Here is a 23514-nt window from a genome sequence, read left to right as displayed (position 1 = left end):
TTTAGTTTCCTGCATAGCCATGCTTTTGCATAACAAAAACTTGCATATCTAATGCCTTTTGTTACACAAGTGTTGTGTGAATTAATTTATTTTTTAATACTGAGAACAAGAGCTGGTGAATGAACAGCTTGGTTTTTGTGGACAAATACTCAAACACCGTTTCCCTTTCTATTCTCACCACCACCTCTCTCAACTTCCCCAGGAAGGCTTGTGGCAGTGGCTGTGGGGGTGATGTGGGAAGGTGATGGGGATACTTGGCCTGACCCTTGCCATTTGGACATTGGCTGCCTACACTTTGCGGGTATGGCCTTGACTGTAGGGCTTTAGTTGCTGTGAGTGTTGTGAGTCTGGGCAGCAGCCAGGCCCCCACCCCAGACAAGGATGCACCACCGGTCTCTCCTGCTGCTTTACGGCCAGCGCTCGCCTTCTTGCTAGAGGCAAAAAAACCTAAACACCCAAATATGCATGTGGGAGCTACTGGCCCAGGCTTGCAGAGCAACTGCATTTTTGGAGAGGGTCTGAGGACACATGACTCATCTTCTTTTTTTTTTTTTTTGACCTTGTGATTTCCAGTAAAACCAAATTATGTGGCTGGCAGAACCACAGCCCTTGTTCTACTGGTTACTGTAGACTTAGTCACAAAACAAAACAAACAAACAAAAAAAACCCCAAAGCCAAAACCAAATCAGAATAGAGACTGTGGCTATAGTTGGAGGAAAAAAAAGCTAACGTGAGCTTCAGCATGTGTCAGTTTGGCTTCTAGCTGTGTGTGGGTGACCAAAGCTAGGCTGTGTATGTTTTGTGCTGTTCAAACTCAGGCCCCATTTCCCTGTGCAGCACCTCCACCTGCATGGCTCCTAAACACAGACGTGCTTTGTCAATGCTGACTTTTGTTGTCATACCTGAAGGGGCTTCTTAGTCTTGTCTTAGTATTAATGTAATAAACATGACTGGTTTTTGGAATGTGTAGTGTTCTCTGCTTCCTTTCTGTTCTTTTGTCATTACAAATCACAAAGAAACCAGAGTGCTGAGCAGCGAGGGGCAGGGCTGGGCCTCCTGACCTGGCTGTGCTGAGAAGGGCAGTGGTTTCAGGCCCCTCTACCAATGTGCCCCAAAGGAGGGGCACTGCTGTCCCACAAAAGCTGCCCAGCAGGGGTCACGCAGCCGGCCTAGGAAGCCATCCTGGTCATGCAGCACACAAACAAGAAGCATACAGACATCTCTGTCAGTGGAAACACCATGAGAAGAAACACACTGTGAGAAGTTTTCAATATATATATTTTTTGTTATTTATTAAAAAATTTTCTGAAGTTGAAATACAGAGTAACTGGAAAAGTCTCACAACATCATAATAAAACATTTTTATTCCTTCTTAAATATAATCTCTAAGACTATAAGCCTATAATTCCTGCTAAATCTCACTTAATTATATCTCACTTAATTGAATGGTTGTTATAGGCTTTCCTCATGGAGAATAAACATTGAATACTGGCTTCAACACAACACTGGGAAAAGAGTGGAACACAGGATACATCACAAGGTTTTGGTGTCCCATGAAGCATTGCAGAGCCTGGAGGAGACACAAGCCAGAGAAAGGAGCACGTGTGGGGCTGTGGCCGTGGGACCGGGGCTGAGCAATGGCAATGAGGCTGCGTCTCCCCTTTCTCAAATGGCCTTGGCCAGAGGATGAAGACGTAGTGTGTGATGCAGGGGCCTGAAGCTAAGAGGAGGGATGGGCAGCGGGTCCTGAAGGAAAGCTGGATGACAGGAGTGATGAAGGGTACAGTGGGAAAGGTAGTGTGGTACCAGCAAGGGTTGCTCCTCCCTGCTGAGCATCCATCTCTCCACTGAGGGTCTGTGGCTTTTCTGGCTCCAGGCATCACACTCAGATTAAAGTGTCCTTAGAGGACTCCTTAAAAAGGTTTACAGCCACATCGTTTCTCACACAGCTCCCTGTGCAGCCCCAAACGCAGGAACTGCTTCAGAGAAGTGCGTTCATGAGTGAATGTATATTATTTTGTGTTCCCCCACAAAACCAGGTAGACTGCTGTTCCTTGCTGCTCTGCAGTTTTCAGTCCCTGATCTACATGGGGTCTGAGCAGCTGTACCTCTCCAGCACAATCTGGGAGCAAGGCCCACTGCATCGCGCTCCCAGTGAGCCTGAGGCACAGGAACGTCCTGGAACCCAGCCCTGTACTCTCCCCACAAGCTTGGGCCCACTGGCAGAGCAGCACTGGGCACCATGGCTCCTCTCTGCTGCTCCTGGATCAGTCCACTGGTGCCAAGAACATGGTATGGTGAACTGGAGTGAATAGAAGTTAAAAAACATGGGATTGTTTCTGGTAAGTGGGTAATTTCTTGTTCAACATGCTAGCTCCTCATGGTGATGAAGTCCTGGTGCAAATGAAAGAAGTAGATCAGCTAATGGAGTGAGGGGAGAGGAGCCCCCGAGGGGCCAGGCTGCTGGTCCAGCTGAAAGGACTCAAAGCAGTTGTTTGAGAAGCTTCACAGCCCCTTTGGATTAACACAGCATTCTGTCACTTAGGGTTTGCTCCCCATCTTGATGTTCATGGTGTCCGTCCATGACAGCCAACCTAAGGCAGCTGGCGATGCTGCCTTAAGGGGCAGGAGTGTGGGCACAGGGTGCTTCTCCCCAGTCAGACCAGTGCGTGCTGCCTTCTCCCCAGGTCCAGCTTAAAACACTTCCTCAGAGACAAGCGTGACATAGAAACTAAGGTAGACCCAGTAAAAATCTGCTCTGCCTCCAGTGCCTTTTTACTGTCACATAACAGGAAAAAAAAAGTGTTTCCAGTTATCTGCTGCATAATTCAGGCAAAACACTGCTAGTACAAACCAGAATATTTTATGGAACCTCCTTTTACAGTCTCCAGTCCCTGGAGCAAGCTGGTAGAGATGATAAAATCTGTTCTCCAAGCCCCCTGCTAGCATTGTACAGAACCAAATAATCTTTCTAGACACATCCCTGACTGACATATATGACTTTCCAGCACTTTGTTTCTATTTTTCAGATATCATTTTTGCTTTGGCTTTGCCTTATTTTCCCCACTGCTTTAATCACATCCTTCTGCCGGCTTGCCTCTCATTAGGGGATGTGGTCAGGAGGCAGTATCAGGTGAGCACTGCTACCGAATTCTTGTGCTTGCATCCTGCCCCAGCTGTCCTCCCATCCTCAGGTTAGCTGGCAATCTCAGAGCAGAATGATTATGCCAATATGCTCTGGCAAAGTCCAGCATAAGCTGCAGGACAATGAAGAACTTTTCCAAGCCTGCACGCAGGACGAACGCAGGATGCTGTCGCCATTAGCACATAATTCCACCAGCTGCTGCACTGCACATCATGCCTGAAGACAGGTCTCACCTACGCACAACTTGCTCTCAGTGTTCTGTGAGCTGCTGCAGAAGGAGACCTGCACACCGCCCCTGGTGCCGCAGCCAGAACAATGCCTTCTGAACTGATTATGGGTTTTGAAGTGATGGGTTTTTGGATGCCTCAGCTCCACCTGCCATACCTAATCAGAAGTGGCATCTGCAGAGTGCTGGCTAAGAGCCTCTGGAACAGGGGCAGCCCAAAGTCCTGCTCACTTTGGGAGGCTCTGGTTGGCGCAAGAGCATACGGAGCACCCTGGTTAGACAGCTGCAGGGTGGAACCAGCGCGGGGATATGGGATGAAGGAACGGCAGTCCTAACCGTGCACAGACCACAACGTTTGATACAGGTGGGACGACTCCACAGCACATAATGCTTCTGGAAGGTGAGGGGCGGCTATCACAGCGAGAAGCTGCTCTCAGTTCACGGGTATTGACAGACACGGGGAAGACCACGGCACATAACATACCCTTGTGCAGCCACAACCCACAGTCCCCGGGGCTGCCGAGAGCACCTAGACGTGACCTAGATATGTGGCTCACCCATAGCTGCATTTCTCTTCTCAAACTTCATTTTGAGCTCTGACACCAGGGCGTTGTGGGCGCTGCTATGACCTCTCTTCTTCAGCTGCTTGTTGATGAACTTGGGAGTGAGGGAGCCGGACACAGTTGGCACCCGCCACACTGCGGTGTTCCCGCTGGCGGCCAGGGCGGGGGGCGGTGGGGGCAAGGGAGCGGCTGGGGGCACTGGGGCTGCCTGGACGTTGTTGTTGCTGTTCTCGTTCTGCAGGCTCTTGGCATCTTCCTCAACGACAAACTTCTCTGCGGCATTACTAGGCCTCTTGAACTTCAGCCACTCCATCCTCACCGTGCGGGACTGCTGGGTCTGTCTCTTTTTTATGATCCTTCTCACCGGCATGATTTTGTTGGACCGCTTATTGCGCCAGAACATGGCAGTAGAGATCATGATAGTTATCAGCACCATTATGCCCATGACACCAGCTAGCACTCCTAAGGCTTTCATGGGGTTATCTTTAGTTTGCATCAAAAAGGCGGCCATAGGCCCTTTGTGAAGAGTCTGTAAAAGAGTACAAAGAAAACACATGACTTACTCTGTGGGACAGACAGTGACCTAGAAATTTCATTTGTCCAAAATATGTATTGAGCAGGGATCACTATTGGAAGTTGTCTCTAATGAAAAGGGAGAGTCAAAGAGCCAATCCAGCTTTGGGCAATTTAGAGCCTGGGCAAATGCTGCAGTACTGTGAGATGGATGGCCACGAAACGCGAGTATGTGCAGGAGCAGTACTGCCAGATTAGGGTAGGCTCCTGTGTATCACTTAGCATTCGCTTAACTTGCAAGAACTGAGCAAGACAATAATTGGCTCTGGGAACTGCAGCAGTATTGTTGCACTGTATTGCAGAATTAATTTCCTAGGAATAATAGCGCTAAACAAGATATAGGTTTATGATTAGAAAATGGTCTTTCAAGAGCAGCCACGGGTGATACAGTGATGCACTTTACAGGACTATTACTGAATATGGCATTAAAAAGATTAAGAAAAAACTTTTCTTTATGAAATTACAGTATATAAATGAGTAATTAGCAGATATGCGCTGCATTCTGTTTTCAAGTACTCTTTTACAGACATAACAAAACTCTTTGAGGTAGGGGAAGTGAGTAGTACTAAAGAGCTTTGTTTTTAAAAGAAATAAGCAAAAACGTAAGCTACATATGGCATATTAAGGACAAATGAATGACCAGTTCACTTTGCAGCTTAGCACAGTGTGCGTCTTGGCGGTCCCCGTATAATTTTGCGGATTTTGCCCTGCGGGTGGAGCTTGGATCTTTTCACACTTTTCCAGTACATGATGGTGGAGATCACCATTGTTACAGAAATGGTGGAAAGGACGCCACTCATGCAAATTCCAAATATCGTCCATGGACGCTTCTTGAGGCCTAAAATATAGGTTTTTACCCTGGACTTGATCTGGAAACGTCAAAAATAAGAGAAACGGTCAACCCAAACACAGTTATACTTTAAAGAGGTGAGCACCTATTATAAATACAATTAGGGAAGTAGGGTAAAATGTGTGTGAAACATGGAAAATAAAGAAAGCTATGTGTCTTCACTTCTGTATTTTCATAAACTACCTCTGAGACCACTATTCCCATATCCTATATATTTCTGATTGCTAAAGAGAAATGGGCAAGGAAATGCTATTGAAAGTCATGGTCCATCTTACTTTAAAGGTAGGGAGAAATTTTCGTTGTTTTGCTGTGCAAAGAGTGTTTCCTTTATTTAATCAGCAACAGAGCTTAGCTAGAAAACAAAAACCGAGCAGCCCATGACTGTCAGGGCTTCGCCATTCTGTTTTACCTGGATATTGTGTACATAAATTGTGTCAGATGGCTATAATGAGAACCGGCCCAGCAAAGAGTTGGGAACAACTAGACAGCCACAGAACCATGATAGAAGTCTGGAGTTAGCTGTATATCAGTTTTGAGAAACCAGAATTCTGCTCCTGGGACAAGATTACAGTTCAAAACCTGAATTAACCAAACAGGATGTCCATGCCTCTTTTTGTTACTGAACTTGATGCATTTTTGTTACTGAACTTGTGACTTATTTCCTTTGGTTTTCACTCTTCTACCACAACAGTTTGCAGTGGTCACACATCACAATGTGCACACACGTGGCAGCATCTCAAAAGCCCATCATAGTGCGTGGGTTGCTGAGAGCAGAATGAGTGGGCAGCACAACCAGAAGCAGGACCCAACAGGAGGAGCATGTGGTTGAGCTTTCAGCCATGAGAGCCGCTATGGCTCATCGGCTATATTTAGAAGCTTAAGTAAGCGGGCAAAGCTGTTAAGAGCCCAAGTCAGGTTGTGTCAACTTGAGCAGATGGGTGTGTAAAACCAACCAGCTGGTTCTGAGGAGTCCACTGCCACCTTTTCAGTTCTTGAGTTCTTCCTCAGATTAAATCTAGTCTTATTTCAGGGATGGTCACAGAGTACGGGAAAAGAGGAAATACGCACATTAATTCAAAGACGGTATTTGTTGAAACTTTCTATCAGGGGCATCTAAAACTAAGACTCACCAGCTATGTTTAGAAGTCTAAACCAGTGGCCAAAGCTATTAAGAACCAAAAGTATCACAGATTAAGCTGTCTAAATGTGGACTTAAGCTTCAGTCCCCAGAAAGCCGTAAATAAATACCCCCATATCCTTGCAGGGCTGCAAAGAGGAGGCAACGGGATCCCCCATCAGGCCAATCTTCAGGATCAGCTGCTACCCGTGAAAATCTTGGGCAGCAGGAATATATCTTGGTGTGATGTAAGGGTGAAAAAAGCATAGCTTTTTCAGCATATGCTTCTTACTCTGTTGAAAAAGGATAGGAGGCTAACAGATGCTATTCAACACCAATTTCCCTAAAATGAAACTCAGTTAAATTAAAAGACCTCTGGAGTTTTTCATCGCTGTATTGTTCCAAGAACAAAAGGTCCTTTTGATGTGCAATACTGCTGAACTTAACCACAAGGCATCCATCTTGAAGGGCGCAGCCTTGCGTTAATTGCACTGGTAAATGTTAATCAGAAAATATTCCTGTTGCTTGGCGTGATTAACACTGCAAGGAATCCCTTAGAGAATACACTCAAAAATACCTTTCTTATCCAGAATCAGTAATACATGAATGAGTTCCAGACAGCTAACTAAAAGAACCTTTTTTCAGCTGGAGCACAGAGGGAGGAAATGGACATTCGTAACAGTCAGAGAGATAGAGAACACACGGTGTCCCTAAACCAAGAGCCCGTTTCCTTCACCAAGTGCTAGTAGTAAACATGAAGTGTCTGGGGCACAGGGAGTGAGCAGGAGCCTTCTACACTGCCGTGATACATCACTCAAGTGGAAGATGAAATTTGTGAGTGCTTTGTTAAATCACTGCATGCAGTGAAAGAAGTAGTGGAGAAACGTACAGAAGTTTGCAGAGGACAGATGTTTCATCAGATTAGTACTCCAGATCCTGCTGAAGAGACCTCCTCAACTGAAGAAGGAGGATGCTGTTGCTATTTCAGCTTATGTGTTAGAACTCGGCAGGGAGAAGAGCATGGGAAGAAAGAATAGCTGTGTTTGTGAGGTGTCCATGTCCTCAGAGCCCTCTCTGCTTCTCCTTTACAGTTTACTGGGACAGAGTCTCCCTCACTTTGTGCTGGGTGGAAAGGAAACAGAGACGGGCTGTTGTAGGAGATACCTTCTTTACATCAGGTGCTTATTTTGCTTCACACATTAGAAAGAAATCCAAGGAACTCTTAATTCCAAAGCACTAGATACTCCCTTTTTCCTTCCAGATATCCTTCATTCACAAGTGTAGATGCTGGAAAACTCAGCTCAGATATATGTCATCTCCCCCCAGCAGAGGAAGCGTGGGGCTCTCTCACTCCCCTCATCACCCCTCAGCCCTGTACCTCAGCCCCTACGGAGCCCCAGTGCTGCAGCCTTGGTGGGTTGGTGACGAGAGCAGGGATGGGGAGCTCTTCCTGCACATTTGGTACTCAGTTTACCTTGTTGATGAGCAGAAATGCTCTCCACTGAAACTTAGCTTCCAGCGAGCTCTGAAGCATAAACAAGGAGTGTGATATAAATCCACCTGATAAGGAATATCAGTGGAAAAAAAGGAGACTGAGAAAACAGAAAAAAATCATCTGGTTGCATCTTTACCAAAGAAAAAAGAGAAGGTGTTGTGTGTAAGAAGAGATTTGTATGTTTACCCAGTCTGTGCCTGGTCCAGTGGCTAATGATGTTGATTTCATCCATATTAAAGCCCATTTTCTCTTTGCTGGTGACTACTTAAAAACACAGCAAGTAGCAATAAATAATAATCACGTAAGCATGCACTGCTCACCATAAATTACTCCCTGTTCTTTCGTAGACGGTAATGAGAAAGACAACCTATGTGTTCTATCTTTTAGAGTCATCTCCTTTGTCTGCTAATAATACTGAAATTACAAAACTCATATTCAAATTTCTATATACTTAACAAAAATCCGTAAAGTTTCCTCGCTATTCCTACACCACTAATTTTGATTTGCAAAAATGTTCTGACATATCTCACTCTGTCCCCAGCCCCTTTTCAGTCTCTTTTTGTAGGAGAAAAGTATTTTCTTTTTTTGAGCTTGAACAAAAGATGAGAGATTTGGCAGTCAGCATTCTCAAGAAGCATCTCAGGAATCTATAGTCCTTAATTTTCACCTGTCCCTAACAATCAAATGCAAGAAACTCATAATTGGAGGACTGGATGGCATGTCATATAACAAGAATTGACAACACTAGATAGTTAAACTTGAAGAAGGGGAGGTTAAGAGGTGAACCTAATGCTCTCTACAACTTTCTGAGGAGAGGAAGTAGAGAGGGAGGTGTTATTTCCTCCCAGCTATCTAGTGGCGGGATGCATGTGAATGGCTCAAAGCTGCATCAGGGGAGGCTCAGATTGGACGTTAGAAAAACTTCATTACCGAGATGGTAGTTAGACACTGAAACAGGCTTCCTGTGTGTGTTTGGGAGGCATTTTGATAATGCTTTAATGCTCGGTCAGTCTCACAGCACTATGACAGACAGTTGGACTCAATGATCTTTGTGGTCCATTTCAACTGAAACTGTTCTATTCTAGATCCCAGTCACGTTATGCTCCTACCTTTGTACCATTGCAGTTTTTCTGACCAAAATACCTTCTACATTTGTGGCTGTGGAACGTTCTGTGCTACCAAAGAAAGGAGAAGCAGTTGCAGGCAAAAATTTTTCCTGATGATTTCAATTCCTGAACTGTTTTTAAAGCTGTCTTGGAAATGAAACAAGTAATAGCTACACTTTGGTGCCTCTCAAGAATCTTCCCGCCTAAGAATTTTTCTAAAATGTTTTCTTACCTCCTCTGTGATATCAATCTTCAGAACTGCTGTGGTACTGAAGGACGGGGAGCCTCGGTCTTTGGCTTGCACCACCAGTGACCACACGCAGTCTTTGTTCTTTGTAATATTGTGGATGATGTCCAGGGAACGGATATAGGACTTCAGCTTGATTTCCCCCGTGCTTTGGTCTATATCAAACACATTGGCTGGATCTGCTTGCATGATGGAATAATCCACAATGTTGTTTGGTTCTTCTGCATCTTGATCTATAGCCTGGTAAGGAAAGTGTAGAGAACAGAGATGACAGTGCTTGTGTCTTTGCCCAATGACAAAACTTCAGAAGTTTCTGAGCATTAACTTCTGGTAATATCCATGCAGTGAAATTACTGGTCTGTTTAAGTTTGGCCTTGGAAACAAATTATCCTTTCCTGACATCAGCTGTGCTATATTTACTTGTGAAAAACATCAGCACTAGCAACGTAGCATTCTGTAAATGATATCTATTTGAGATTAGAGGAAAGAACAGGAAAAACTGTAGAATGCAAATGGTCCATTGCTAGGGACTATCTCACGCAGTGTTGTGGACAAAAGCTGAAGTGAATAGAGAACAATGGGATTAGCTCCATGCACTTTATAGGTGCCTTAAGTCTTGTGCTGTAATATTTATTCTATTCATGCTAAGTGTTGCATATTCAGGCTTGACTATATAAGTTCAAATAGGTGTAACATAGAATATTCTGCTCCTTCGCCTGTGAATTGCTACTGCAATTATTTTTAACCCCCATTCTGCACTGGATCACTATGTACAGTTCTGCAAAACGAAGGGAAAGAGCACAGTAGCACCACAAGAATGTTAAGTAAGTTGAGTTTCTTATGATCACTGTATAATTCAAGATTCTCCACCAGCTAATGGTTCAAATGCTGTAATAGAACCATATCTTTTACCGATAGAATTTTATTTCTCCTTTTCAGCAGTCTGTAAATATTATTTTTCCATGCTGTAATGCATTTGTTACATATAAATGGATGTGAAGAGTAAAGCCTCAGGAAAAGGCAACTTTCAGGCATTCGTCATGATGATCCCTGAGCAATAAACTGCATGCTTTGTGACACACTACGTTGTTTCTCACCTCTATCTTCACTGGTGACCCGATGATCATCGTCTTTTCCTGGATGTTTTCATTGAATTCTGGAGAGTGGTCATTGACATCTAGCACAGTGATAAACACTTCAGCCAAGCTGTATTTCCCATCTGTGTCCTCTGCTTTCACGTAGAAATTATACTTTGAGTTCACTTCAGCATCTAATACAGCCCAGGGCTGGGTGTAAATTATACCCGTTGATGGGTGGATTAGGAACCTGGAAAAGAAGCATTGAGAGACTTATGGGTGGTTTTTTGTTGTTGTTGTTGTTGTTGTTGCTTAGTGTATATTTGTAGTCTAGAGTAAAGGTGCGTTCTAAACACTGAAATGCTGTGCCCCAAAGATTAACATAGTTCACCAGCCTCATGCCAGATTAATGTTTCTGAATCATTCCTTCTGCTTCTCTTTAGGTCTGGAAGTCACAAAACAACCAGTGTTTGGTGTTTTTCTATTCACTGTTCATGTCATTTCAGCTGCATTTTCTGTTATAGACTTTGTCCCGAGTAAATGCTCACCGCGTTGGCCTTCTCCCAGAATAATTTCTTTGCATTAAAACATAAAGGAATTGCCTATTCCTTCAGTTTATAAGAAGTGCAGTGTATTAAATCATGCTCTAAATAAATTAAGACTGATTGATGTATTCTTGATAGCTAATGGAAGTTTGCTGCATACCATTTTTAAGCTCTTTTCTTCTTAGAATGGGTGAGAAAAATGACTGTTCTCAAATCTGCAAAACTGCAGGCCAAATTATTTCTTCCAAAAATAATCACTTTTCCACAGACTGGCACTGGCATGGAGTGGGTGTTCAGACTTATCTGTAGCAAGTTCAATTCTATAAAATTGTAATTACTGTGACACTGTCAAAAGTGACAAGCAAAAGCTTGGATTTATAGAGAAGATACTAACACGCTGTCATTTGTAAATGGACTGCCAATGTAGGCTCCAAACAGCAGGGTTTTTAACAAATAGAAGGTTTTATATACCCTTTAATTAATGTAAAGAATGACAAAACGTTTTCTGTACTACAAATGTGAGTGCGACTGAGAGTGATTATAAAACAAGTAGCTAATAACCGAGATTCATCAATTGTTTCCACTTATCTGTTAAACACAAATACTAGACCCAGAGGTGGAAAGAGCTGTGCATACTCTTGGTAGCAGTCGGTGCCTATGCTGAGTGCCCTCTTAATGCCCAGCCCAATGAAACCTCGTAGAGAGGACCCTCGCTATCCCCATCTTAATGGAAGAACAGAAGCACAGAGAAGTGAAGATATTGCAGCAATGTACCCCACTCCCAGAGTCAGTTTGGAGGGAATAGCGCTGATGTAATGATTATGTCTTCAACGGCTAACAACACTCCTCTTACTCAAGTAAAAATCGCTTTTCTGCCTACATAACTGCATTTGTGCTGCCGTAAAAGGAAAAAAACAAAAACATGTTCCTAATTGAAAATCTCAAATCTGTGCATTCAGTGGATCTGCAGGTCCAAAACTTAAAATCAGTCCAGCCTTGGAGAGCCATGCCAGCCTGACACAAGCAAAACAAAAACAAAAGAAAAAAAAAAAAAACCCAAAACATATTTAAGAACAGAAAAAAGTCTTGATATCTTAATTTGCTCATTTGATAATTTGATAGAGTAAGAACAGTAAGTCTGAACACCCTCACAACTCCAAGCAGAAGAAAGTAGTACCTACATCTTTTTCTAAATCCTTTGTCAGAAACCTTAACAAGCTTTGTTGCACCAGCTGTTACATTTTAAACCGGAGAAGTCTGCCTCTATGACATGACCTCTGCCTGCTTGCCTTTATGCAGCTAGCTTAAGGACTTATTGAGTAGATCAAAATAATCCATCCTGGAAATGCTCCCATATGTGTACCTTTCTGGCTACAGAACAGGTTCACCCTTAGCATCTTGGATTTTGGACTTTGACAATGTCTTCTAAATGGCTTTCACCCTAACAAGAGGAGTTCAGCTCTAACTCCAGGGGATAAAGCCTGGAGAAAAACGGATTGCGGGGATGAGTGCCTCAACAGTTCGTTCTTTTCCAGGCTGTTCAGGAGATGCAGCTTCCAGCAATGATATCTGTGACAGACTGCTGATGCTAGGCAAGGTTAGGAGCCCCAGCCAACAGACCAGAGCAATCACTGGGATGGGAACAGCGTGGGCAAAACCAACGTATTGGAATGGTCTTACCCCGTACTTCCCAGAGGCAGGGAAAGGGAACTAGAGATCATTACACCATCAAATAAAGATCAAATTCCATTCTTCCCTGATGTAGGGCTATAACTTTTAAATATATAAGATGCCTTGAACACTCAATACAGTTGGCCTTCAAAGTTCAGGTTTATACCTTTGAAAGTGTTGATTTCTTTGATTTATTTCGACAGGAGTTGAAACAACTATTTGTACAGCTACACGGAAAGGGAAGCTAGAGAGCAAGGAATTCCCCTCTCCCTCCACCCTCCCCCCCCCCCTCTAGAATGGACTTTTCACAACTAGACCAACATCTCTCATTTCTCTTCCAAATGTATTTTAATAGTCTGCTCATATGTCACTTAATTTTCTTTTTTTTTTTTTTACTTACAGATCTGCTCCCGTTCCATAGATAGAGTACTTGACTTCTCCCCAAAGCCCAGAGTCTGGATCTGTAGCCTTAAAAGTAGAAGACAGACAGCCATATTCTTAAATTGCGAAAAGAAATATGTTCATTTTTCCTTTAAAAACAAGTCACTTAACAATGAAAAGACTTTTCCCTCCTTACGCCAGAACATTTTTGGGGGGAAGTCACATTAACAGTTGTGCACCTCGAAAACTGTCATTTATACATGATGATGATGGTGATGATGATGATTTTTTAACGCAGGGAAAAGTTCTCCATTGGCACAAAGAAATGCCAAAGGAATGTTCCCAGGGAGGCAGCGAAGATGCCGCCGGTCTCCCGGCTGGGCTGGTGCCGGAGGCAAGCCGCTAGATGGCTCTATTCATTGATATTTAGCGCATCCTTCCTTCACGAGCCACGACGTCGATCTCAATGGCACAAATTGCCCGCTGCCAAGCCTTCCCAATTATCACTTAAATATTAATGCAGATTCTCTGGTCAAAATAATTTACTTTATCCAGAGGATTTTTTTTTTTTTTTTTTAGTCTGCTTATTTAATTGATTCAGTTTAAAGTAATGCATAACAAACATTTCAAGTTCTTTCAAGTTATACTTAATAATCACTTTTAATAATGCAGAGACTACGTCAGATGATGTCTTTGTTCTGGATTCTTGCTGGCTTGCTGTCTCAAGATTAGGGAAGCTACTGATTTAGCGACAGCGATTCCCCTGAGTCACTTTTCTTTCATAACTTTGTTAAACCATTGTACCTGGCCATCGGAACTCCTGGCAGTGGCTCATTCCTCTTCCTGTTGTAAATATTTGTTACTTCTTTTGAAAACTGGAATCGTGTGTTTGATTCCTACCTAACTAACTGCCTTGCTGGTAAGTGTTTTAAGCTTGTCGGCTTCTCTCACCTCACAATTTTGTTAAGTCTATTCTCGGACCTACTACCTTTTTGTAAAACATTCTGCATGTGCGGGATTCTCTTTATCCAGCGAATCTCGCTTTGTGAAATATATTTATGAAAACAGGGCAGGCACTGAGTTGGTGCCACTTGAAAATAAACTTCACGTGGAATCTTCAGCTATGTTGTCCTGTTCACCTTGGCTCAGAATAGTTAGTTTTGCTTCTTTTGCAAGCTTTTTATAATTTTTTCGTCGTTGTTGTTATACACCGTGTGGAATTGCTTACTTTTCTTGCTGCAAATGTAGTGGTGTATGGAGTTAAGGTGACTTGTTAGACTGTTAGTTAGGCATGGAGCAGCTAGACTCTTCCCAGGAAGATGAGATGAATACCCACTAAACAGCCATCTTTATTTTCTTTTTACTCGTACTTAAGCAAGCAAATCCAGTAAATGTAATTCCTCTTAGCCATAACCAAATATTCCCACTGGACACGGATTTGACTGGGGCTTTCCTAGTACTCACTGATCACGCGATTTGTCTTAAAAGCAGATGGTCTTTAATTCAAACAAAAACAAATAAATAAATAAATAAAATTTGTTGTTCTGAAAAACAGTTCAACAATATTGATATATATTTGAAAAATATTAATTAATTAATGTTTTAAAAATTTGTTATTATCTTGTCGATTCTGGAAAGAAACTGGAGCTGAATCCAGAAGTTAAATGGCAAGCTGGCCTTTTTAGGATCCCTTCCAACTCAAACAATTCCATGATTTTATAATTTTTAAGGCCTTCGAGCTGTCTGCACAAATAGCTAGAAAAGAGAACATTTATTTACAAGTGAGTAAAACTTACAGTTACAGCAACTACATTTGAGCCCCCTGGAGAGTTCTCGGGGATCCTGGCAATATAGTAATCAGAGGAGAACTTTGGGACATTGTCATTGGTATCCAGCAGGCGTATCGCTACGTCAGCCGTCGAGCTGAATTTCTCTGGTGTGTTCACCTCTATTGCAAGAAGCTACAGAAAAAGAAACAGAAAACGACTACAAAGCACATATTATTACTTCTTAAAGGAACATCCTAGTGGAAGCTTTGAGCTTCAGACTGCAGAGAAGGGTTGCTGTCACAGAGCTCCTGCCCGCTTTGTGCAGCTCCTGAGCTGAGGGCTGTGGGAGCTCCTCTTCCCCGTGAGTTGGAGGAAGGCTGCGACACCCACAGGTGACGGGGCTTGGAGCGAGAGGTTGAAGTAGGTGGGGAGAAGGCCATCTCAGCATCATCTTTTGGAACTGTTCCTACTATGTAAACAGGTGTAATGGCTGGGAATAAACAGCAACTGGATTCCTGAAGACATACAACCTGAAAGATTGCTCGAATTACCTCGGGGCATGTATGTTCTCAAAGGAGAGCTTGTTGCCGTGTCTCTGCAAACTTGGGAGACTCAGATGGTGTTCTAGCAAAATAAATTTTTGAAAGTAGAGTCAGAAATCACCGAACCTGCATGTGAGCAATCAGCTCCTAGATCAGCACACAGATAAAACCTTACTGCTTATGATGCATGTGGTGCTGTAACTGAATTCTAGTATCTGCAGTGAAATCATCTTTGGTGCTAGAACCGGCCCATCCTAAAGTGACTTCTGACAGCTTAGTGCTTTGACTTTCTATTTACTTTCATTTTCATTCCCTCTCCTTTCAGCAGCCACGGTCCGGCTCCATCAGTGCGACGGCAATGTCTTCCCACGGGGTGGGATTTTTTTCGGATTTCTGATCTGCAATGTATTATGCAGTGCTATATTGTTCACTACAAGCAGAGAGAAAAAAAAAAGCTAAAACTGTTACTTCACTGGTCTGCATAGCAGCAATTAGTACAAGTGCCAGAAAAGCAGGCAGATATAACCTTAGAAGTGACAAGAGATTCTTTAAAATAGACTTTGATTTTGGCAACTGAAGATAATTGCAGCTGCATCTGGTCCCAGTCTGCGGGAGATGCGAGTGCCTGCAGACGGCGGGGGGTATGTTCAGGCTCTCCTCAAGGAGGGACGTGCTCTGAGATGAAAATGAAGGGGGTTCTGACGGCCGATGGAACTTAAAAGCCATCCCTGAACGGAAGATGTATTTTCTCCAGTGGCCTTTGCCTCGAGTAGCGCCTTGGTGCGCCTCCCTGTCCTGTTGGCTTTAATATCTCCCTGTCATTTTACTGTTCAATGACAAACCAGAGAATTGGGATCATTGTTTACAGGAAAAAAAAAAAAAGATTAAAAAAAAAATAAAAAAAAGATAATAGCTTCTCAAAGCTGCTGGGGGATACGTGTAATAGAAATAAGAACCTGTTTCACCCTAATGTCTGTGTACAATGACGAGACTGCGTTAGCAGCTATTACTGAATAGAAAGCAATTTTGATTTCTCAAGGAAATGCAGAAGGCCATGAAGTCTTTATAAAGTATTTGCTCAAATGCATTGTTACCATGCCATCCAACGGACTGGCAATTCGACCTGAATAAATGTGTGCTTACTGTAATTAATTTTGGTAGTGCTTTAGAGCCCTTTCTGAATCTTCCATGTTGATACAATAACAATGCATGGTACTTTTGCAGCATCGATAACCTACGAAGCTCAAAAGGACTAAGGAGTGTTGCAAGAGGAGATGTGAAGCATTTTGCGGTGCAGTGACTTGCTAAGGACATGAAATGAATCGCGCAGCGAGCACGACAGTGAAACCCAGGAAGTCTAGCTTCTGGACTCCGCTAAAAATGTCATTTTGTATACAAAATGAAAATTAGCCTATGTTTGTACTCAGCGATATAGTTTAGATAATTTTTTTTTACAGGGATTGTCTACACCACTTGATCCAGACAGAACCAAGTATCTATACTTATGTTCAGAGACAGCTGGCACAAACCAGACTAGCTAATTATCTCACGAACTAATGAATCCGTCACAGAAGGCGATAATTCAAGTTTCCAGCATTCAGATGAACGCTGGCTCTTGTATGGCTGGCTTGGAACATCGGTGAGATGGCCCCACCGATGCTACGTGGTCTGCAAAGGGCCACGTAGATAGATACGCTTTGACAAAGGCAGTGAGCAATTCTGGGAAATTATCTTCTGTTCACATGGGGTCTTTGGCCAGCTAGTATTCAAAGTATATAACAAACTGAGTAGGTGAATTTCTGGCTCCAGGGAAATTAGAATTTCACTCTACGAACCTAGCACTGTAAAAGCAGAAATAACAACCTTGAAGTTCAATCTGGAATGAGTTGGACTATATACAGTTTCCACCAATACTTAATGCTCAACAGTTTGTACTGTCTGGAGTAAATTATCCCATAGGTGGATCCATTAAGCCTAAGTTGATGAAACAGGGGGAAATGAGTTTCCTTTCTATGGAATATAAAGTCAGTGACAAATCATCAGATAGCTCCGGGTGGACAGAGGAAATAAATCCCATCGGATTTATCAGCCATGACACACATATCAAACCCATGAGCAGAGGAGGTCCAGAAAGCACAAGTACCTTGAAGGTTAACACCTTGAATTTTTCATAGTCAATAGCAGCAGAATTTTCCACTATTATTGTAACCTGAGCCTCATTCAGGACCGTCTGGGGAACGACTCGGAAGATGCCACCAGGTCCGACGAGACGGAGGTTGAATTTAGCGTTGGCTCCCTGTGAAGAAAAGCAGAGACTGCATTGCTTTTGGTGAATGATGCGTTTCTTACAGCTTACACTGGCTCTGTTTCTTCAAGCTGTATGAAATTAGAATCAGTCTTACTGCTGAGAGCCCTCTGTTCTCCATCCCCAGGGAAAGAAGCTTAGCTCTATAATCCCTCCTGCCCTGGTCACGAGACAGACGTAGCTTTTCTGTAAATAGATTGACAAGCTTGGTTATTCTTCCAGCCATAATGGAAAAACCCTGCGACGGGGCTGGCTAGGAGAAGCAATCTTTTGGCAAGAAGTTTTCGGCTTCCTGCCTCGTGCTGCAAGATAGTGCGGGCGAGAGAGACAGCACCGCTCGCGTACGGGAGGGGAAGTTCTGCCTTCTCCTGGTCCCCACCGAGGGGAGATGACTGACCCGCCCAAGCTGGGACGATGGATCTGTCAAAAAATCCAACCTCTGACTTAAGAGCTCACATCCCGGAATGATGCAGAGCTGTGAAAACGGGCAATTTCCGAACAGAAGTGGGACCTGACATTTTGCACCGACCGGGTTAAACTGGCCCTGAGTTGCGGCCTCCGAGCCTTTTGGAAGTCAGCGCACTTGGGAGCAGAATGAAATGTGACACGTCTGATAGCTCGAGGTGAAGGGAAAGCCCAAATCCCAGCGTATAGATAAACCTTTTAGACAATGGAGGACAAGAGAAGTGGTGATACCTAGCTTAGCAGCACCGATGTGTGAGATGGCAACGGTGTGCCAGAGTGCCAGACAAACTGTTCAAAATTAGCTGGCGCATGGAGAAGAAAAAATGAAGCGGGATTCCCACATCTCTGCCTTACAAGGGAGCCCACTGAACTACGTTTCTGACATCACTGCTTTCTCGAGCAGTGGCATGATTACACTGGGGCAACAAGCCATGTTCCCTGCTCAGCTGGTGCCGTGTTCTGTCCCCATGATCAATCTTGAGGTGAAGAATTTCTAATAACAACTTTTGAACACGATAACTTTGCTTCTCTATTCCTGAGGGTCATTACAAGCAGTTCCCGCTGCAGCCCTGCCCCGTGTCAAGACAAAAGTATTCCATGGTAGATCCCAAGGAAACAGGAGTGATCCTGGATCTAAGTACAGTGGTCTGAGTCAGTTGGTTACAGAAACCCCCGCAGTTACACAGGAGACAACAGGCTTCCTTCTGCCAGACAGTACGGCACGCAAAGCAAAGCCAGAGCCGCCGGACTGCGGGGAACGGTGCCGGTGGGGAAAGGCGACTGTCTGACCGCAAGAAGTCCTCTGCGCTTGAACTCGATGCTGCCAGGGAGAGCGCTGCCTCCCTTCAAAGGCTCAGTGGTTTTTGACAGTGATATCCACTGAGCCCAGATCAGTGTGGAGTAAGCCGTGCTGCACATAGCAAAGCAGACAGCCGCGGGACAGAGGAGCAACGGAAGGGACGATGACACCAGGCCTATAGTGGCGTCTGCTGGCTGAAGAGAGCGGGGTGAGAAATTTCTGTGCGATGTTCTCGCAAGATGATGGCATTTCCATCAAACCGTAGGCCTGAGACAGGCTGTGATCACAGCTTCCTTTCTGCCTGGACTGCCAGAGACATTGATGGCTGTTACAGAGACATAAGTCTTTATAGGGGGAAAACGTTGCTTTCTGTGTCTTGAAACAGTATCAGTCTACAGACGAAATACTAAATCAGACCCTGAACCAGTGATGGAGCACGTGGTGGGAAGGCAGGGCCAGCCCAGGTGCATGCAATGCAGCTGAGTGGCTGGAAGGGCTGGAACCAGGATCCACCCCTTCCCAGACCTCATTTAAGGGTTGGCAGTGGCGATGAGAGTCTTTTGCACTGGGGGTCACTGCCTACCTGAGGCCTTCTGAAAGTAAGCTGCTCTTTTTCTTCATTGCAAAGTCTGTGGCTGCTCTATTAGGGCTACTTCTCATTTGCTGTAAAAAAAGACTTTGCCTCTCAGCTCTTATCATGGCACTTTCTATCCCATGATAGTGTTACACAATCCTATCCCTATAGAGTGATGTCGTATGTTATATGAGGAAGCTTCTTGAGAAATTAGAGCTATTAGCTGTATTTTCTGCTTATTTTATAGCCTAACTTGTTGCCCTGAATATTTTGTCAGTGTAGGTGATACATATATATTTGGTCTCCAAATAAAAGAGATGGATTTTGTTTCCTTTCTTCCGCAACAACATTCTTAGTGACAATAGCACGATAGATAAAGCACTGCTTTGAAAGCAGTTATTTATCTGCTTGCTGCAATGCAGTTGGAGGGAGGTGGAAGAAGGTGGTGGGTTTGATAGAGTGCGATACAGTCAAAACAGCGCTATACTGAGAACGGTTGAATGAGAGCGCTCTTTCCAATGGCAATACAGTTATCTGATGCATTAATCTCTCTCTTGTCACTACATACTTTGAGACTGACTCAGATGGATGCCCTTTCTGCAGTATTTAGCTTAAGGATCCCCATAGCAACCATCACACTAGTATCTGTGGGTGTCAGAAGTCAGCTAGATATCGGGCTGAGATAGATGGAGTCGTCTTTTCTTTTCCTGTATCTGATTACAGTTAGTTTGGCACTGGCATAATTTTTAAGATGACCTAAAAATATCGCTCCAATGAGAATGATATATCGAAGCATGAATTACAGACTCTGGTTGTAACATAAACTGTAGAAGGACAATATGCTGCCATAAATAGAATGTAAGGGCACAGATGATATTGTTTCTAGAGGGGTTACGAAAGGTACGGACAGAAACTTCAAGCACTTGAAGTTACTAAAGCAACTGGGGCTTTAGTAGTTACCTAAAGGAAATATGTTCCCTGATGTTATGCTGACAGCAACTGAACATAACCAACAGACCAAAGAAATACATGAAGAGTCTTCAATTTCAGTGGCCTCAAGAGGTGGGTTGCAGATTCAGGATCGCTGCTATTTTCTCTGACATAATGGTCAGACTAAATGATGTATGACACACTAAATATGCCTTACAGTCCAAACTCTCTGTGGTAACGGTCCTGGCAGGTATTTTGCCTGCCCTAAGCTCTCTTGGTGTGCACACGAAACAATTCAGTTCTAAAACAAACAAACAAACAAACAAAAAAAACCAAAGGCCTGACTTGCCACTCTGATGTCCCTTTCTATCTTTGTGAAAGTAAGGGAGGAAAACTCACAGTTTCCACATACCTGATCTGAATCATTGACAGTAATCTTCAGTCCTCTCAAGATTTCACCTTCTGGGGGATGCTCATACATGGTCAGTTCAAATCTGTTCTGGGGACCGCTTTCTCCATAAAATGTTGGTGGATGGTTGTTGAGATCGACCACCCTTATAGTCACCATGGCAAAGGCATATGCTGAGACATCCCCTTCTGGGCTGACTTCTGATGCCTGGACAAAGTTAAGAGAGAGAAAAGAGATGAGGGAATATTCCCTTCTTAGCTGCAGCTGCCTCCTTCCTTAGTTCTGCGCTCGGGTCTTGTTTTGCATGCACAAAGCACCCCGACAGCAGTTTTGTACAAGCATTCACAGCTTTACGATGCTGTAGAAACCTCTGTCCACTTTGCAGTGGAGTTCACGCTGATTAGAAAGTGTGGTAATAATTCAGTCCTAACCAAGCTCTGATGGGAAGAAAATTCTTGTTTGGTGAGCTTTGTATTTCACCCTAGGTAAAAACATTCCTCTAAAGACAGAACTTGATACAGACAAGATGATTGCTTGCCCAAAGTACTGATGAAATGGAAAAGGAAGATGAACTTGACGTTTGCTGGGTACTACAGGTATTTAACTGGCACAGTTCTGGAAGGACAGCAGCTTTGGAACTCTAAGAGTTAAGATGTACTTGCAGTATTCAGGCTGCGTGAAATTTGATAGAGCGAGATGACGGTTCTGTTCTTGATTTGCAATTCTGCTTTGCCATCTGGATAGGCTTCATTTAAGCTGGGTGTAGGTTGTACAGATGAGCAAATCTAGCTGCTGTTTTTATTAACTGAAAGAGGAAATCTGTTTAAATTAAACAATTGCAACATGCAGACTAATTCACTTCCTTCAATCTAAGGTGTTTATTTTATCGGGACAAACTGTTTGAACAAAACGCATGCTGGACTGGCTTGTTTATGCTTAAAGGGCTTAGAAAAAAAGGTGCTGGTCTGCTGAACCCCTCTAAAGAATTACTCTTCTGTTGTTTTGAGCATGTCAGACTTGGGGCAATGCTTAATTAATTTCCTTACCACACTTGCCCCAAGTCTTCCCTTTGAACTATTAGGCTGTTCACTCATTTGGTATTACAGCTCTGCAGTATAAAAATGAATGTGATGTATTTCCCTAAAAGATTGTTGTTTTTTTTCTGAGGATGGAAAGAAAGATCCTCATCTTGATGTAGATGCAGTTAGAACTGATAGCAGTAGCCAAGGTGCAGCATTACTTTGACTAGATATTAGGAGGTTTTGTAAATTATTTCTAAACTCCCATATGTATCGCTGTATGGATTGCAATGCTTCTGATCACACCAAGATAAGGAGCCACACCAACAACTAGTGGGGGATTTCCTCACGAGGCGTCTGCTAGGGAAGGGGTGGTAGCAGGATAAACTGAGTGCAGCCAGGTCCCTCAGTACCTACCTGAACTCTTAGTTCATACACTTCTTTCTTGAGCTGATTCGGACTTTTTATAACAGAAATGGCTCCGGTGGCATTGCTGATTTCGAATGAACCTTCACTTCCTGCAATAAACCAAGATAGTCTAGTTATGTGCTGTTCTTCTCGTTTCTTGAACCAGCGTGATATATACTATCTACGTGCTTCATTAAGCATATCTGTCTGTATGTGTATTCACTCCTATCAGCGGCTATTTTTGAAAAGTGAAGCAGTTGTATGCCCGGTTGTAGTGTGCTGAAAGCACAGATGAGGGCCAATGAGAGTTTCCTCCCGTAGGAGCAGCTTGGCAGAGCTCTGACCCTGCAGGCAACCACCCTTGCTTTCCTCTCTCTCGTGTTGGCAAGGTTCCCTTTGAGCCTCAGCAGCCAGGCATGCACATTTGGTATTCCTTTCTGTTACGCTATTGTCTTTATGTGCTGGTTTAGATTTAAAAAAAAAAAAAAAAGATTTTAATTAGCAAATGCATACACAATTAAGTTTCTGAGCAACAAGAAAGTTGCTCTCGCTAATATCAGTTAAGGTGAGAAGTTTGACAATTTATCCTAAAGAATCACAGTCGCTCTTTCTGTGAAGAGCATCTTAGGAGAAGCATCTTCTGGTTATAAACATCCAATTGGTTAAAAAGCACTCATCTTCTTGCAAGGCTGGCCTGCATGAAAAGGGACTTAGGAGAATCTAGGGTAAAGGCCAGGGTGTTTTCACAGAGGTTGAAACGGCTCCGCGGGCAGGACAGGGTTGCAGGCCGACTTTGATCCCTGCGGCATAACTTCATTTTTCCTCACAGAAGACCAGTTACAGGATCCCTGTGATCCCTTTACTCCTGATGAATTTGCCCTGCTCAGGGAGGGGATAGCTGGCCAGCAGGTGGGGACCTGTCCTGCCCTATGCTCCCCTGCACGCAGTCTCACCCATAGGATTGGCCGCAGGTTCTGCTTTGTTGCAGAGCCTACCACTGAAAGGAGACGAGGGAAAAACTCTTAAAATGAAGCCATTTGAAGCTTTTAGAAAAAAGGATGATCATCTGAAAGCCCAGTCGCTTTTATTTCTCTCTAACTCAATTCCAATGCTTATTTTTAAACCATCTGATAGCATTCCATTTGGCTAATAACTGCAGTATCTGCAACTTCTTTAAAGTATATTAGACACAACATTGAACAGATTGACTCATCTAGGGGTTCAATAATCAAGACACGTTGTGCCTGGAAAGCACATCCTGACTGAGGAGGAGCTGAAGTCAATAGTAGTTTCAATCCA

General features: G+C 43.6%; 1 protein-coding gene across 1 annotated transcript in view; it reads right to left on the bottom strand.

The window, feature by feature from the left end:
* Nucleotides 1–2881: 2881 nt before the first annotated feature.
* LOC116234795 (cadherin-related family member 1) overlaps nt 2882–23514 on the bottom strand; it is a 33409-nt gene continuing 12776 nt past the window's right edge. Inside the window, exons 10-17 of the mRNA XM_031602572.2 lie at nt 22225–22325; nt 20792–20995; nt 17450–17602; nt 14792–14956; nt 13015–13082; nt 10420–10648; nt 9308–9562; nt 2882–4463 (exon numbers count right to left, since the gene is read on the bottom strand). Of these exons, the coding sequence (XP_031458432.2) occupies nt 3912–4463; nt 9308–9562; nt 10420–10648; nt 13015–13082; nt 14792–14956; nt 17450–17602; nt 20792–20995; nt 22225–22325 (1727 nt within the window). The 3' untranslated portion in view covers nt 2882–3911. The remainder of the gene's footprint in view (nt 4464–9307; nt 9563–10419; nt 10649–13014; nt 13083–14791; nt 14957–17449; nt 17603–20791; nt 20996–22224; nt 22326–23514) is intronic.

Source organism: Phasianus colchicus, chromosome 8 (assembly GCF_987193195.1).
Source record: "Phasianus colchicus chromosome 8, bPhaCol1.hap1.1, whole genome shotgun sequence".
In the NCBI taxonomy this organism is placed as follows: Eukaryota; Metazoa; Chordata; class Aves; order Galliformes; family Phasianidae; genus Phasianus; species Phasianus colchicus.
Note: the sequence above shows the minus strand (reverse complement) of the source record. Positions and strands in the feature narration are given on the sequence as shown.